The sequence below is a fragment of the Mustela erminea genome, chromosome 18 (assembly GCF_009829155.1).
Source record: "Mustela erminea isolate mMusErm1 chromosome 18, mMusErm1.Pri, whole genome shotgun sequence".
Taxonomy (NCBI): Eukaryota; Metazoa; Chordata; class Mammalia; order Carnivora; family Mustelidae; genus Mustela; species Mustela erminea.
In genome coordinates, this window is record NC_045631.1 from 42,511,427 (window position 1) to 42,523,839 (window position 12,413).

Here is a 12,413-nt window from a genome sequence, read left to right on the forward strand (position 1 = left end):
TGCTTTTTAGTTCTCAAGCACAGGACTAGGAAAATACGGACAACAAAACAAGGAGATCTGAATGAACTGAAGCCCTCGGTCGAGCCTCCAGACTGGCTGGCCCTCCCCTTGGGTGGTTACGTTTCCACAGGAAGAAAAGTTGCAGCTGCTTCAGAGAAATCAGTACCCTTCATCCCCGTAATGCTCCCTGCTGGAGGTTATGCCTAACAGGGGCCCATGAGAAAGCTGCTTATTTACAGATCCTTACTTACAGCATACACACCGCACAGAATACTACATACACCAGTCATGTGCATGTGGTACCATGACTATTTCAAGTCAAACTATTTTATTGTCCAAGACACTCTTTCTGTGGTCACAGGAGGCCCGTTCTCAATGGCAGGAGCCCCAGGGACCAAGTCCTCACTCCTCCGCGCTCTGAGTACTGATATAGTCCTGGAGGAGGGCCTGCACCTCTCCCCGCCGGCTCATCCTGGTGGCCTTGCCCTGGAAGCGGCCTTTCTTCCCAGCTCCTTTGCCCTCCAGAACCTCAGCCACCCTGGGGAGTAGAGACACAGTCAGGGAGGACATCTTTGAGGGAAAAGCCACAGAAAAACCAAAGGCAGCCCCAAGTCTTTCCCCCAGGGCCGAGGAGAGGGAAAGGAAGAGCAGAAACTTCTACAAATCCTTCTTAAAAACACCTGCATGTGTGCACAGATACAGAAGTACGATGTTTACTGTTTAAGAGTAACTGGGGGAACAAAAAATGAACTAGTACTTATTCCAGGTATTAAAAAAAAACACAATGGAAATATCTAGAAACGGGTGTGGGGGCGTGCTACATTAATTACAGGAACCTCCAGAGAGCAAGGTGAGTGTCCACCAGAGGTAAGGGGCTGCAGACACAAACGCAGCAGTGCGGCAGCTGGGGGTGTGGAGAAGGGGGGACTGCAGCAGTGGTCGAGCCTGTCCTGTCTAAAGAGAGTGCCACCACCCCCTTCCTTGCAGCTACTGCCATGCGGGGATGCAGGCCCAGTGTCGCCAGAGTGGGCCTGTTTGTCTTTTCTGAGAAAAGCTAGAACTCTGTATTTTTATATAAATACCCAATTTGAAAATGAAATAATTGATTTTGAAAATTTAAAATAGGACTCAGGCCAAACCAGTCTACAGGCCACATCTGGCTGCCTGTCAGGGACCTGTGCTTTAAATTCTGACATTTTCCTGGGGTGCTCAGGTGGCTCAGTCGGTTAAGCAACTGCCTTCAGCTCAGGTCATGATCTCTGGGTCCTGGGATCGAGCCCATGCCAGGGTCCCTGCTTCTCCCTTTCCCTTTGCTCCTCTCTTCCTTGCCCATCTTCTACTTTTCTCTCAAGTAAAATCTTATAAATAAATAGGGAGAGAGACATACATTCTTATGTTCTCCTTTGGGACTTGGAAAACCCTCAACACCAGAAAGAGTGTGGGGCACTCCACCTCTGTATCTAATTTAAAGTAAACAAACAACAGTACAAAGGTACAGAAATCCAACAAAGTTCTAATTTTTCCACAACAACTAGATCAATGCCTATTTTTATTTCATCTTAAAATCCTAATTTTGGGGGCACCTGCGTGGCTCAGTGGGTTAAGCCTCTGCCTTCGGCTCAGGTCATGGTCTCAGGGTCCTGGGATTGAGCCCCACATCGGGCTCTCTGCTCAGCAGGGAGCCTGCTTCCCTTCCTCTCTCTCTCTGTCTGCCTCTCTGCCTACTTATGATCTCTGTCTGTCAAATAAATAAATAAAATCTTAAAAGGTCCCAAGTCTGAGTCTTAGTTCTGCCACACAGGACATGCTGTCCCTTACCTGCAAAATTAGAAATGACGGCAGGGGCACTTATTCCCACTCGGCCCACCTCCCATGCCCATGATGTGAATCAAAATGCGATCACAGGGATGATGGTCCTTTCCATCGGGCAAAGGCCACCCCTACTGGTCAGTGCAGGCAGTCCACAGATTACCTGGGGCCCAGTGTCTCCACGGCCTCGGCCGGCCCTGCCAGTAAGAAGAGCCCAGCACCTTTCTCATCGCCCACAGTTAAGAACAGAAGGGTCTCCTACGAGGTAAGATAAGGAGATAAGCCTTGATACCTAAGAAAGTGGGGTCAATCCCCCTAAACCCTGCCCTCTCCTCAGTCAAGATCAAATTTTTGCCCCTGAACTATGAGGGATGCTCTGATGAGTGATGATGCAGCCCCTGTACTCTGGCCTACCGGGGCCAAGAAACTTCAAGAATGACTATGGGAACTTGGATTAAACATCAAGAAGTTGGGGGAGGCAGAAGGCTGCTGACCATGGCCAGGTGCTAAGTGCCTTTTGTGACCTGACTCCCACCTACCCTTGCAACCTGGCCACTGCCTTCCCCCATGCACCCCGTGCCTGCCACTGACTAAAGCTCCCTATCTCCCCCTGCCTGGTGGACTTTGCTCCCGTCTGTCCGAGGACCACTAAGTAGTCCTCCAGCCCCCTGCCCTGGGGCCTCCCCACTCTTTCAGGTGACCTGCTCCTCCATCCCTAGTACTGACCACCCTCAGTATGTGGACATACACATTTGCCTCCCAGATTCCAGGGTGAGCTCCCTGAGAATCAGTACACTCTACACGGAATTACAAAAAAAAAAACATACACTAAAAGAGAGACTGGGAGGGGCGCCTGGGTGACTCAGTGGGTTAAGCAGCTCACTTCAGCTCAGCTCATGATCTTGGGGTCGTGGGATCGACCCACACATTGGGCTCTCTGCTCAGTGGGGAGTCTGTCCCCCCGACACCTGCCTTCCTCTCTGCCTACTTGTGATCTCTGTCAAATAAATAAATAAAATCTTAAAAAAAAAGAGAGAGAGAGAGAGAGACTGGGAAATCACGAAGTTGTGACTATCAGGAAGCCAGAGGCAAAGGAAAGTGGAAGGGACGGCCCTCAAAGGGCCTCACCAGCCCCATTACTTCTAAAACCAGGCCTTGGACACACGTCGATCTGTGTGGCTTGGAGGAGTTCCAGCTCTGGTAAGAGAAACTCAGAAGCTGTTAACTGTCGTAGCCCCAGAAAGGTCAATATCCTAGATCCAACTCAGCACCTAAAACAGAGCTTGGCTTTAGCTAGTGCTAAAAAGAACAACAACAAAAACTAGAACCAGATGAACTTCTATTCCCTGCCCTTATGTGTTCATGTGAAGGACTTAAACTAATGTCCCTCACTTCAGTCTCCACTAAGGACAGAGAATCTCACACCCCTCTTACCTCTGACCCAATCTCATTGGCGATGATATTCATGAACTCAGAATCACCCTCCTTCCTAAAACAAAGGACACAGACATGACAGCCGGCTTGGAGCGGGAGCTGGGAAATCGCACGGAGCCCCGTTCCTCCTCACGAGGCTGGCCTTACTGCTGTCTGTGCAAAGTCCCAGACTCCCTTAGCGAGGACTAAGAGTGCGGCTGACGGCCAGCAACAAGGCCTTCTCAGCATTTCCCAGACTGCCTTGCACTCGTGTGTGCCTCTCTCAAACCAGATCACCCAGGGAAGGAGAGAGCTGGTAGACGGTGAAGGGGGTGAGGGAACCTGGTGGTGAAAGTTACAGTCACAGCATTGCTGGGAAGATGCTCTTATTGAACCCAGGACGTCTGGAGGATAAAGGTATACTGGAAGGTAATGCATCTCCTAGGTTCTGCTCAGTCTGGAGAAATCAGCGGGCAACCCGCCTCCCATGATGCACAGCACACAGGGAAGAGGCTGAGCCCCGAGCCCAGCGCTCCCACGCCTCGTCTCTCACCTGTGTAATGTGACCACACCGCCCCAGTCCGGGCTGTTCCGGAGACTGTGGGCCACGTGCACGGCCAGGTCTCTGAGCAGATTCAGGTTGTTCTGAAATGGACGCCATCACTCAGCAGATAGAAGGATTAACAGGCGGGAGTTCATCACATCTTCCCGCCACTTGGCTCTCGCCTCCCTCCCGCTCTGCTGAACCCCACAGCCGGGTGGGCCTAGGGCTCAGGCCTGGGGAGCCTACTCCAGGCATAGCCGCTGCCCTCTGCACCCTCTGAGGAGGAAGTCACCTTTTGCAAGAGCTTAGTTGAGTTCTGTAGCTTCTTCACGGCTTCCACGTGATCCTCCGCTCCACACCTGCAAGGGAAAGGCGCCTGGTCACCCGCCCAGCTTTCCAAAAGACTTGTGGTGCGAGGCGTAAATCCACGAGGCCCTTCTTGACAGTGCACCTCCCTCCAGATAGGGACCCCAGGACGTTCCTAAGCAACTGAGAAAGAAGATATAAAGGAACAAGCCATGTTGTGTGGGTCTGACTCACTGTCCCAAGTGCTTGATCACTTACGACTGCATCTCACCCCACTGTGATTAGAGATTGTGGTCTTCCCGACCCGTAGGAGAGCTGAGCTTGGGGCATGCAGGACCTCAGACATGGGGACAGGGCAGGGGCAAGGAGCAGGAGGCAGTGGCAGGGACAGGGGCAGCGAGCCAAGGCAGGGGGCAGGGGGCAGGGGGCAGGGGGCAGGGATCGTACTTCAGCAGCGCAGTCAGTGCTTTTTCACTTCCATGGCTTCTTTCCATCCACTTCAGCACCCGGTTCCCGGCCAGAAACGCCAGGTTGGTCTTGTTCTTTTTCCCTTTCTCGGTGCCCAGAATTTTAATGACCTACATGAGGCAAGGGTGGGAGCACGCTCACATGCACGAACCGCAGTGGGAGTGAGACCTGAGGGTAGGAGCTCCCTACACCTGCCCCCAGCTCAGAAGCAAGAAAGGAGTGACTTCACCGAAGGCTCCTCCACTGTCCCCCTCAATCACTCCCAACTAGTCATGATCCCCACTTCCCTAACACTCTCCCTCCCACTCAGGAGCCCTCTTCACCTACCTGAAGGTCACTGAGATTGCTAACATGGGTCCCACAGCACATGTTGGCATCAACACTCTCGATGGTAACAACTCGAACGGGTCCCGCATGATCGTCCGGCAAACCCCGGCCCCTCACCTGGAACACGGAGGGAGAAGGGGCGTCTGACTTCTGAGGAGGGGCCCTCGGAGGGCCGTTCTACAGACGCTGTCCGATCGGCTCTCCCTCACCTGTTCCACCTCCGGGTCATCCAGGCTCAGCTCTCGCACGTTCACAGGCAGCCGGGCCCTGATTTTTTCATTGACGCTCTGCTCGATGGCAGCCACCTGCTCCGCAGTCACAGAGGGGCTGTCCAGTTCAATCACACTCCGGGCTCGCCCTAACTCCCTGCCAGAAGAAGTGGGTGGTCACCGGATGCTGAGGACGACCACAATAACATAAGACGGTTTCCAGAGAAGGTCTGTATAGATTATCTTATTTAATGCTCATAAGAACCCGCAAGGTAGAGACTGTCAATTCCTTTTCACAGGTGAGGGTTAAGAAGGAATGTGAGCAAGATCGTGTAGCCAAAATTCACCCCCTAGGTCTCTGGGCTCCCAATTCCACGTCCTTTCCTTCCCCCATCCAAGCGTGTCCCCTGAGACACACAAGGACACCCGCTACCCTACGTAAGGGGAAGAGGTGAACACAGCAGATTGTGAATACTACATGTTCTTTTCTCCCCCTAACCCATTACTGGGAAAGGAGCTGGCAGCTGGGGACCTGTGACCTATGGTTAGTCTTCTGCCCCCTGCTCACCATGATGTGGTCTTCAACCCAAAGAGATGGTCAGCAACGGCTGTGATGAGATGCTGCCCTGAGCAGAAAGAGCGAGAGACATGAACAGTGAGCTGAGTAGCCGGCCACATATCCCCACGATATCATCACAGACACTCCCGGCTGAAGAACTGCCGAGCACTGGCTCATACTCTTGACAGATATTTCACTGAAAATCCTCATGAGGGGACACCTGGCTGGCTCAGTCACTTAAGCATCTGACTCTTGATCTCTGCTATGGTCATGATCTCGAGGTTATGGGATCGAGCCCCACACCAGGCTCCACTGTACATGGAGTCTGCTTAAGATTCTTTTCTCTCTCCCTCCTGTACAATCTCTAAAAATAATTAACAAATGAATAAATAAATACGAAAATCCTCATGATGAGGCACCAGGGTGGCTCAGTCTGCTAAGGGTCTGCTTCAGGTCATGATCCCAGGATCCTGGGATCGTGACCCGCACTGGGCTCCCTGCTCGGCGGGGAGCCTGCTTCTCCCTCTGCCTGCTGCTCTCCCTGCTTGCTCTCTGTCTGCCCCTGTTCATGTTGTTTTTATACCACTTATCATATCCTGCCTGAATGGGAGCTGATTCTGAGTGTCTGTCCTTTACAAAAGGTTACCTCCTAGAGAACCCAAATCAAATCTCAATCATCATGGCATCCCCACGCATGGCAACCGGCCCTCCTGCCCCACGCCGCCCCACCTACCCGAATGCTGCTGCATGTGGTCAAACCTCCGCTCCCAGTCCACCCGGACCTGGACCTCAGTCCCGGGAGCCAGCGGTGTCTGTGTGAAATGATCAGCCTGGGCCCCCCGGCGGGTCACTCGCAGCACAGAGATGTCATTGATTGTACCGCGGTCATCAGGCTGGGGAAAGACATAAAGCTAATCAGTGGCGGGAGGCAGAGCTCACCTTAACTCTTGGATACAAACACCCTCTAGGGAAAGTGTGCGAGAAACACTCCCGGAATTTGAGATTCCCTAAAGGAGAAGAGGCAATGGCAAGAGAGGTGGTCCACTTTGTTCCATGAGAGACTCTGTTCTCTTTACCCTGAACACCCATACATATTGTTCTTCAGAACAAAATAACAGAATTGAAAGAAAGATTATTAACTACAGCAATGAAGATTTTAGTAAAATCCGAAGAATCTTAATCATCACTCTCACGCCTTAATTTAGATTCTTATTATTCAATAGTTTCTAAAATGGTTTGAATTTTCCTCCCTCCTTCCACTCCATCCTTGGCACTACTAAGAGTCAAAACCATTCACTCATTTCAGGGACACCTGGCTGGCTCAGTCAGTGGAACCCGTGCCTCTTGATCTTGGGGTCTGAGTTTGAGCCCCATGCGGCACATAGAGTTTACTTAAAAAAAAATAAATAAACAAAAACCGTCATTCATTTTAAAAAAAGAAAAAAAGGTATCTACTGCCAACTGCTTACAAGACACTGCTACCAAGAATACAATGTAAACCAGACCAGGCCCCTCATGGAACTTCAGAGTCTAGAGAACAGACATACACCCAGGTCATTGCAATATGATCCAAGACAAGTCACAGTGTAAAAAGAACACTGTTCTAGAGCTCAGAGGAAAGAGACCTAATAGTCTCAACGAACTAGGGAAGACTTCCTGAAAGAAATGATGTATAAGATGAGTCCTCCTGTAGTTGCCTGAGGTCACAGGTCTTCCTTCGGCAGAAAATCCCTATAATAATGATAACACCCGTGTGACATCAGAACTTTCTTCCAAGTTTACTAAACATGTTCTCTTGTGTCATTTCTTTGCATAAGTACCTCCATGGCTCACCAGAGCTTCTTTTTTTTTTTTTTTTTAACATTTATTCTTTTTTATTTGAGAGAGCAAGAGCAGGAGTAAGAGAGGCAGAGGCAGAGAGAACCTCAGACTCTGTGCTGAGTGCAGAGCCCAACGCAGGGCTCGAACCCACGACACTGAGATTATGACCTGAGCCAAAACCAAGAGTCGAATGCTTAATGGACTGTGCCACCCAGGCGCCCCTCACCACAGCTTCTCGAATGAAGTCCACACACCTTAACACATCCTTCAAGTCCCTCTGAACTGGCTCCAATTTACCTTCCCACGGTCATCTCCAGCCTGCCATCAATACACACCACAGGATCCAACTACACTCAACGATGCAGTTAGCTACACATGTCAGATTCCTTCGGGCTTCCTTGCCTTTGTCTGTGCTGTTATCCCTGCTGGAAAAGCCTCTTCCATAATGCCCACCTTTTTGCTGCTATTACGCCCCGTTCCCATGTTCACACTGGACCTTGTTCCTACGCCATCACAGCACTGATAAACCCATCGTCTGCTGTGCTCCCTTGGGGGAATCCTTTCCAGTCCCTGGCACATATTCTAAGCTAATGCCTAGTTCCTTTGCACTTGTTATTCTTGCTGCCTGGATATACTTGCCCCTTCCCCACCAGCCCGATTAGGTAACTGCAATGGCTTACCCCCTCACTTCACTTCGGTCTATGAAATAACTTGCCCCCTACCTAGGAGAACATCCCAGCACTGTCTTTCCCTCAAACTTTAATTTTCTTTACAGCACTTACTATACCGGGCATTCTATTTTATTTACCACTTCGTCTGTCTTCTCTGATAAGTATTCTACATATGTACAGATGCTACCTTGTTCACTCCTTATCCTTAGTCCCTGAAATAAGCACACAGCATACGTTACAGCCCAACAAATATCTGTTGGGTGAACAAATGACCGGAACTGAACGAACTTCGATCTGCATCAAGGCTGGGGGAGAAGGGCAGGAGGGCGTTTCCCACCTGAGCAGAAAGGAATGAGGGGCTTCCTGGGAGGGGATCGCGGTGAGGCGCGGGGCTGGTACCTGTCCCCCGCCCTCGGGGAAGAGCAGCGTGTCTTCCAGCACCACATGGAAGCCATTCAACACCTCCTTCTTGCCGTTGCTGCCTTCGGTCTGCAGCTCGGCGGGGCTGCAGGAGACCACGGTGGTGGTGAACTGCGCATAGAGGGACAGAAAATAAGCCCGACCCCAGCCCTCAGGCTACCGGAACTGAGTCTCCCTCAGCACCCTGCTCCACGCGGCGCCCTCCTCCCCCACCGCCCCACGCGCCCTCGCCCAGCCAGCCGTACCTCGCGGGCGTAGCTGTCCCGCTGACACCGGAACGCCATCGCCACCGTCTCCCGGGGACGCGGGAAGTTGCACACACTGGAAAGCCGGCTGGCCGACGGAGAGCCGCGTGGGACAATCTTCACTGCGGGCGCGTCTCTTCTGCGCAGAATCAAGAGGGCAAAGGACGGGGGTGTGGCTTGGACAAATTTACTGCAAACGCGATTTGAGATTTGCGATTTGCAAGAGTTCTGGGGTGCCTGCCAACGGTGCGAAGACTTTGGAAAGGACCAGAAGACAAAATAAAACAAAACTACACGCGGCCTGAACTTGTCAAAGCATTCAGTTTAGCCCCGCGCATTCTCGGCTGGGTGGTACGGATTTGGATAGACGGCAGGGCTGCCCAATGGAAATTAGTGCAAGCCCCATATGCTAACGTTGTATTGAAAGCAGCAGATCCAGAATATTATGTCAATGTGTAATAACGAAGGCAAAAATGAGTGAGATTTTTTCCGCACAAAGTTCGAAAGCTGATGTGTATTTTGCACTTAAAGCACATCTCCGCGTGCAGTGGCCACATCTCAGTGGCTCAATAATCACATGCACTCAGTAACTACAGGTCGCTAGTGCTACCTAAATGGAGAGTGTAGATAAGCAAGTTACAAACTGTAATCAGTACCTTAAAACGTTAAACGGATTAGATATTAAAATTAACTTCCTGCTCTCTTGAATCAGCTAATAATAAAGTCTGAAGACTCCAGGTGTTTCAAAATTTAGGACTTTTGGGATTTTAGGTAATAATGCTGAGCATACCCCATCTGTTATGTAACACACTCGAGCAAACATGTCATCAAACACATTTATGCTGAGAAATAAATGCACTACACAAAATAAACAAATACTATAAGTAGCACGTCTTTTTAGGTTAGGTTTTGCTGCCAAATGAATTTTCAGAACTTTTTGGTTTTCAGAACTGTGGGTAAGAGGAGGGACACATGCTTTACAAGCTCAAGTCCCAATTCTGCCACTTATTATGACCTGTTCAATCACCTATGAAGAAAAGACCTAATTATAAGGTTGATTTGTGGTTCAAAAAATTTTAATGAGATAATATATAGACTTAGTAAATTGTAAAGCATGATACAAATGTAACTTATTATCAGATTTTTTTAATGTCAACAGTAAAATGGGCAAACATATAGACAGAGCTCCTTAAAAGAAATACCAATTACTAATAAAAATTAAAATGAACACCTTATAATTAATAAAAGTACATTAAATCAGGTATACCTTTTTACCTTCACAAATATCTAAAAAGTTTTGGAGAATACTGCACTTGGTTGGTGGGAGCAGGAAGCTGTTCAATTTCATCTAAGAGCAACTTGGCAACAGCTATCAAAATGTTTAAATGTACCTACTTGTGGGCGCCTGGGTGACTCAGTGGGTTAAAGCCTCTGCCTTTGGCTAAAGTCATGATCTCAGGGTCCTGGGTGTAAGGACCTATTTTGTATTTTTATATTTTAGCCAGAGGCTTCCATTGAGCTTAAACAATAACATTGTTGGGTTTTTTTATTAAGATTGTATTTATTTATTTGACAGATGGAAATCACAAGTAGGCAGAGAGGCAGGCAGAGAGAGAGGAAGGAACAGGCTCCCTGCTGAGCAGAGGCTCGATTCCAGGACCCTGGGATCACGACCCAAGCCGAAGGCAGAGGCTTTAACCCACTGAGCCACTCAGGCGCCCCCAATAACATTGTTTTTTAACCCTTAAACTGTCCCTACTCCCCTTCCCCCAAGGGACTTACTTAAAAACAAGTCCCGGAAACCAGCCTCAGGGAACAAACCTCAAATACGAAGGTGGGTCAGGCCAGATGGAGACATCCAATCAATGGAGACGCATACTGTCTCCTAGCTATCAGGGTGATGGGCTAGTTTCTATGGCTACTGTGGGGTGAATTGTAATTCAATTAGCCACCTGTGTGTGGCCAGGCCCAACCACATGGCCTTTGCTCTATAAAAGTTAGTCTGGAAAGCAGGGAGAAGTCCTCCTCTCTGTAAGGGCCGGCCCCGACCCGTCTGTTTGACGGTCGGTCTGATCCTTGATGCTTGGCGCGAAATAAAGCTTTGCTTGACCTTCGCTTTGTATCAGTCTCGCTCCTTTAATCACGGACCCATTATTGGGGCATAACACTGGCCCTGCATCGGGCTCTCTGCTCAGCAGGGAGCCTGCTTCCCCCTCTCTCTCTGCCTGCCTCTCTGCCTACTTGTGATCTCTGTCTGTCAAATAAATAAATACATAAAATCTTTTTAAAAATAAATAAATGTAACTACTCTTTGACCTGGCAATTCCACTTCTAGAAATCTACTTTACAGATATTCTTTCCAGATATGTAAAGATATATATTTTCAAACGTTCATTACAGCATTGTTTGAAAACTGAAAAAGACCAACAACAACTTAAATGTCCCTCAATAAGGAATCAGCTAAATTATGGACAATATACTCAATTGAATACCATGTAGCCCTGAAAAAGAGGGAGATCTGTATATATTAATTTGGAAAGAGTCCCAATATATATTAAGTACAAAAACCAGGGCTCAAGATGTGCATAGTATGATTCTAATTATGTAGACACACTGCTTTGGCTTATATTCTATTGTCTATATGGCTCAGTCAGTTAAGCCTCTGCCTTCAGCTCAGGTCATGGTCTCTGGGTCCTGGGATCGAGCCCTGCATAGGGCTCTCTGCTCAGCGGGGAGCCTGCTTCCCCCCCCCCACCTCTTTCTGCCTGCCTCTCTGCCTACTTGTGATATTTCTCTGTCAAATAAATAAAATATTAAAAAAAAAAACAAAATAATTAGATACTTTTAACACTGGTTACAGTGAGACACCTGGGTGCCTCATTTGGTTAGGCGTCTGCCTTTGGCTCAGGTCATGATCCCAAAATCCTGGGATGGAGCCCCATGTTGCGGGGCGGGGGGGGGGGGGATCCTTGCTCAGCAGGGAGTCTGCTTGTCCCTCTCCCCCTGCCCTGCTTGTGCTCTGTCTCTCTCGGTCTCTCTCTCAAATAAATAAAATCTTAAAAAAAAAAAAAAAAAAAAGTGGCTACCCCTATTGAGGGAATACAAATTCTACTTTAAATTTTATACCCTTCAGGGCACCCAGGCTCTGAAGTGGAAGGCTCAGTAGGTTGGCCTGAGTCGGTTCCACTTGGGTCATGATCTTGGGGTCCTGAGATTGAGTCCCATGTTGGGCTCCCTGCTCAGCAGGGAATCTGCCTCTTCCTCTCCCTCTGCCCCTCCATTCCATTCATGTGAGCGCTCTGCCTCTCTCTCTCTCTCTCAAATAAATAAATAAAATCACTTTAAAAATCTTGGGACACCTGGGTGGCTCAGTTGGTTAAGCAGCTGCCTTCGGCTCAGGTCATGATCCCAGCATCCTGGGATCGAGTCCCACATCGGGCTCCTTGCTCGGCAGGGAGCCTGCTTATCCCTCTGCCTCTGCCTGCCATTCTGTCTGCCTGTGCTCGCTCTCTCCCCCCCTCTCTCTCTGATAAATAAATAAAATATTTTAAAAAAATAAAAAAATAAAAATAAAAATCTTTAATAAATAAATTTTATACTCTTCTATATTATTTCAATTAT

The 12,413-nt window shown here is 49.0% G+C and overlaps 1 protein-coding gene across 1 annotated transcript; it reads right to left on the bottom strand.

The window, feature by feature from the left end:
* Positions 1–291: 291 nt before the first annotated feature.
* On the bottom strand, positions 292–8,919 carry LOC116577079 (alanyl-tRNA editing protein Aarsd1). Its single transcript, XM_032319808.1, has 12 exons — positions 8,793–8,919; positions 8,527–8,658; positions 6,369–6,528; positions 5,645–5,702; positions 5,077–5,233; positions 4,868–4,984; positions 4,520–4,650; positions 4,059–4,125; positions 3,776–3,867; positions 3,244–3,298; positions 1,973–2,067; positions 292–538 (listed from the first exon to the last, which is right to left on the bottom strand). The coding sequence occupies exons 1-12, from the start codon at positions 8,829–8,831 to the stop codon at positions 403–405; spliced, it is 1,239 nt and encodes a 412-aa protein (XP_032175699.1). The 5' UTR covers positions 8,832–8,919; the 3' UTR covers positions 292–402.
* Positions 8,920–12,413: the final 3,494 nt, after the last annotated feature.

Bases quoted from the DNA above. Each gene is read 5' to 3' on its own strand.
- LOC116577079 (XM_032319808.1), bottom strand. From the start codon at position 8,831: ATGGCGTTCCGGTGTCAGCGGGACAGCTACGCCCGCGAG. The intron at 5,234-5,644 runs GTGAGCAGGGGG...TTCTTCTGGCAG, and splicing joins GGGTTGAAGACCACATCATG to GGAGTTAGGGCGAGCCCGGA. The intron at 4,985-5,076 runs GTGAGGGAGAGC...TCCGTGTTCCAG, and splicing joins ATGACCCGGAGGTGGAACAG to GTGAGGGGCCGGGGTTTGCC.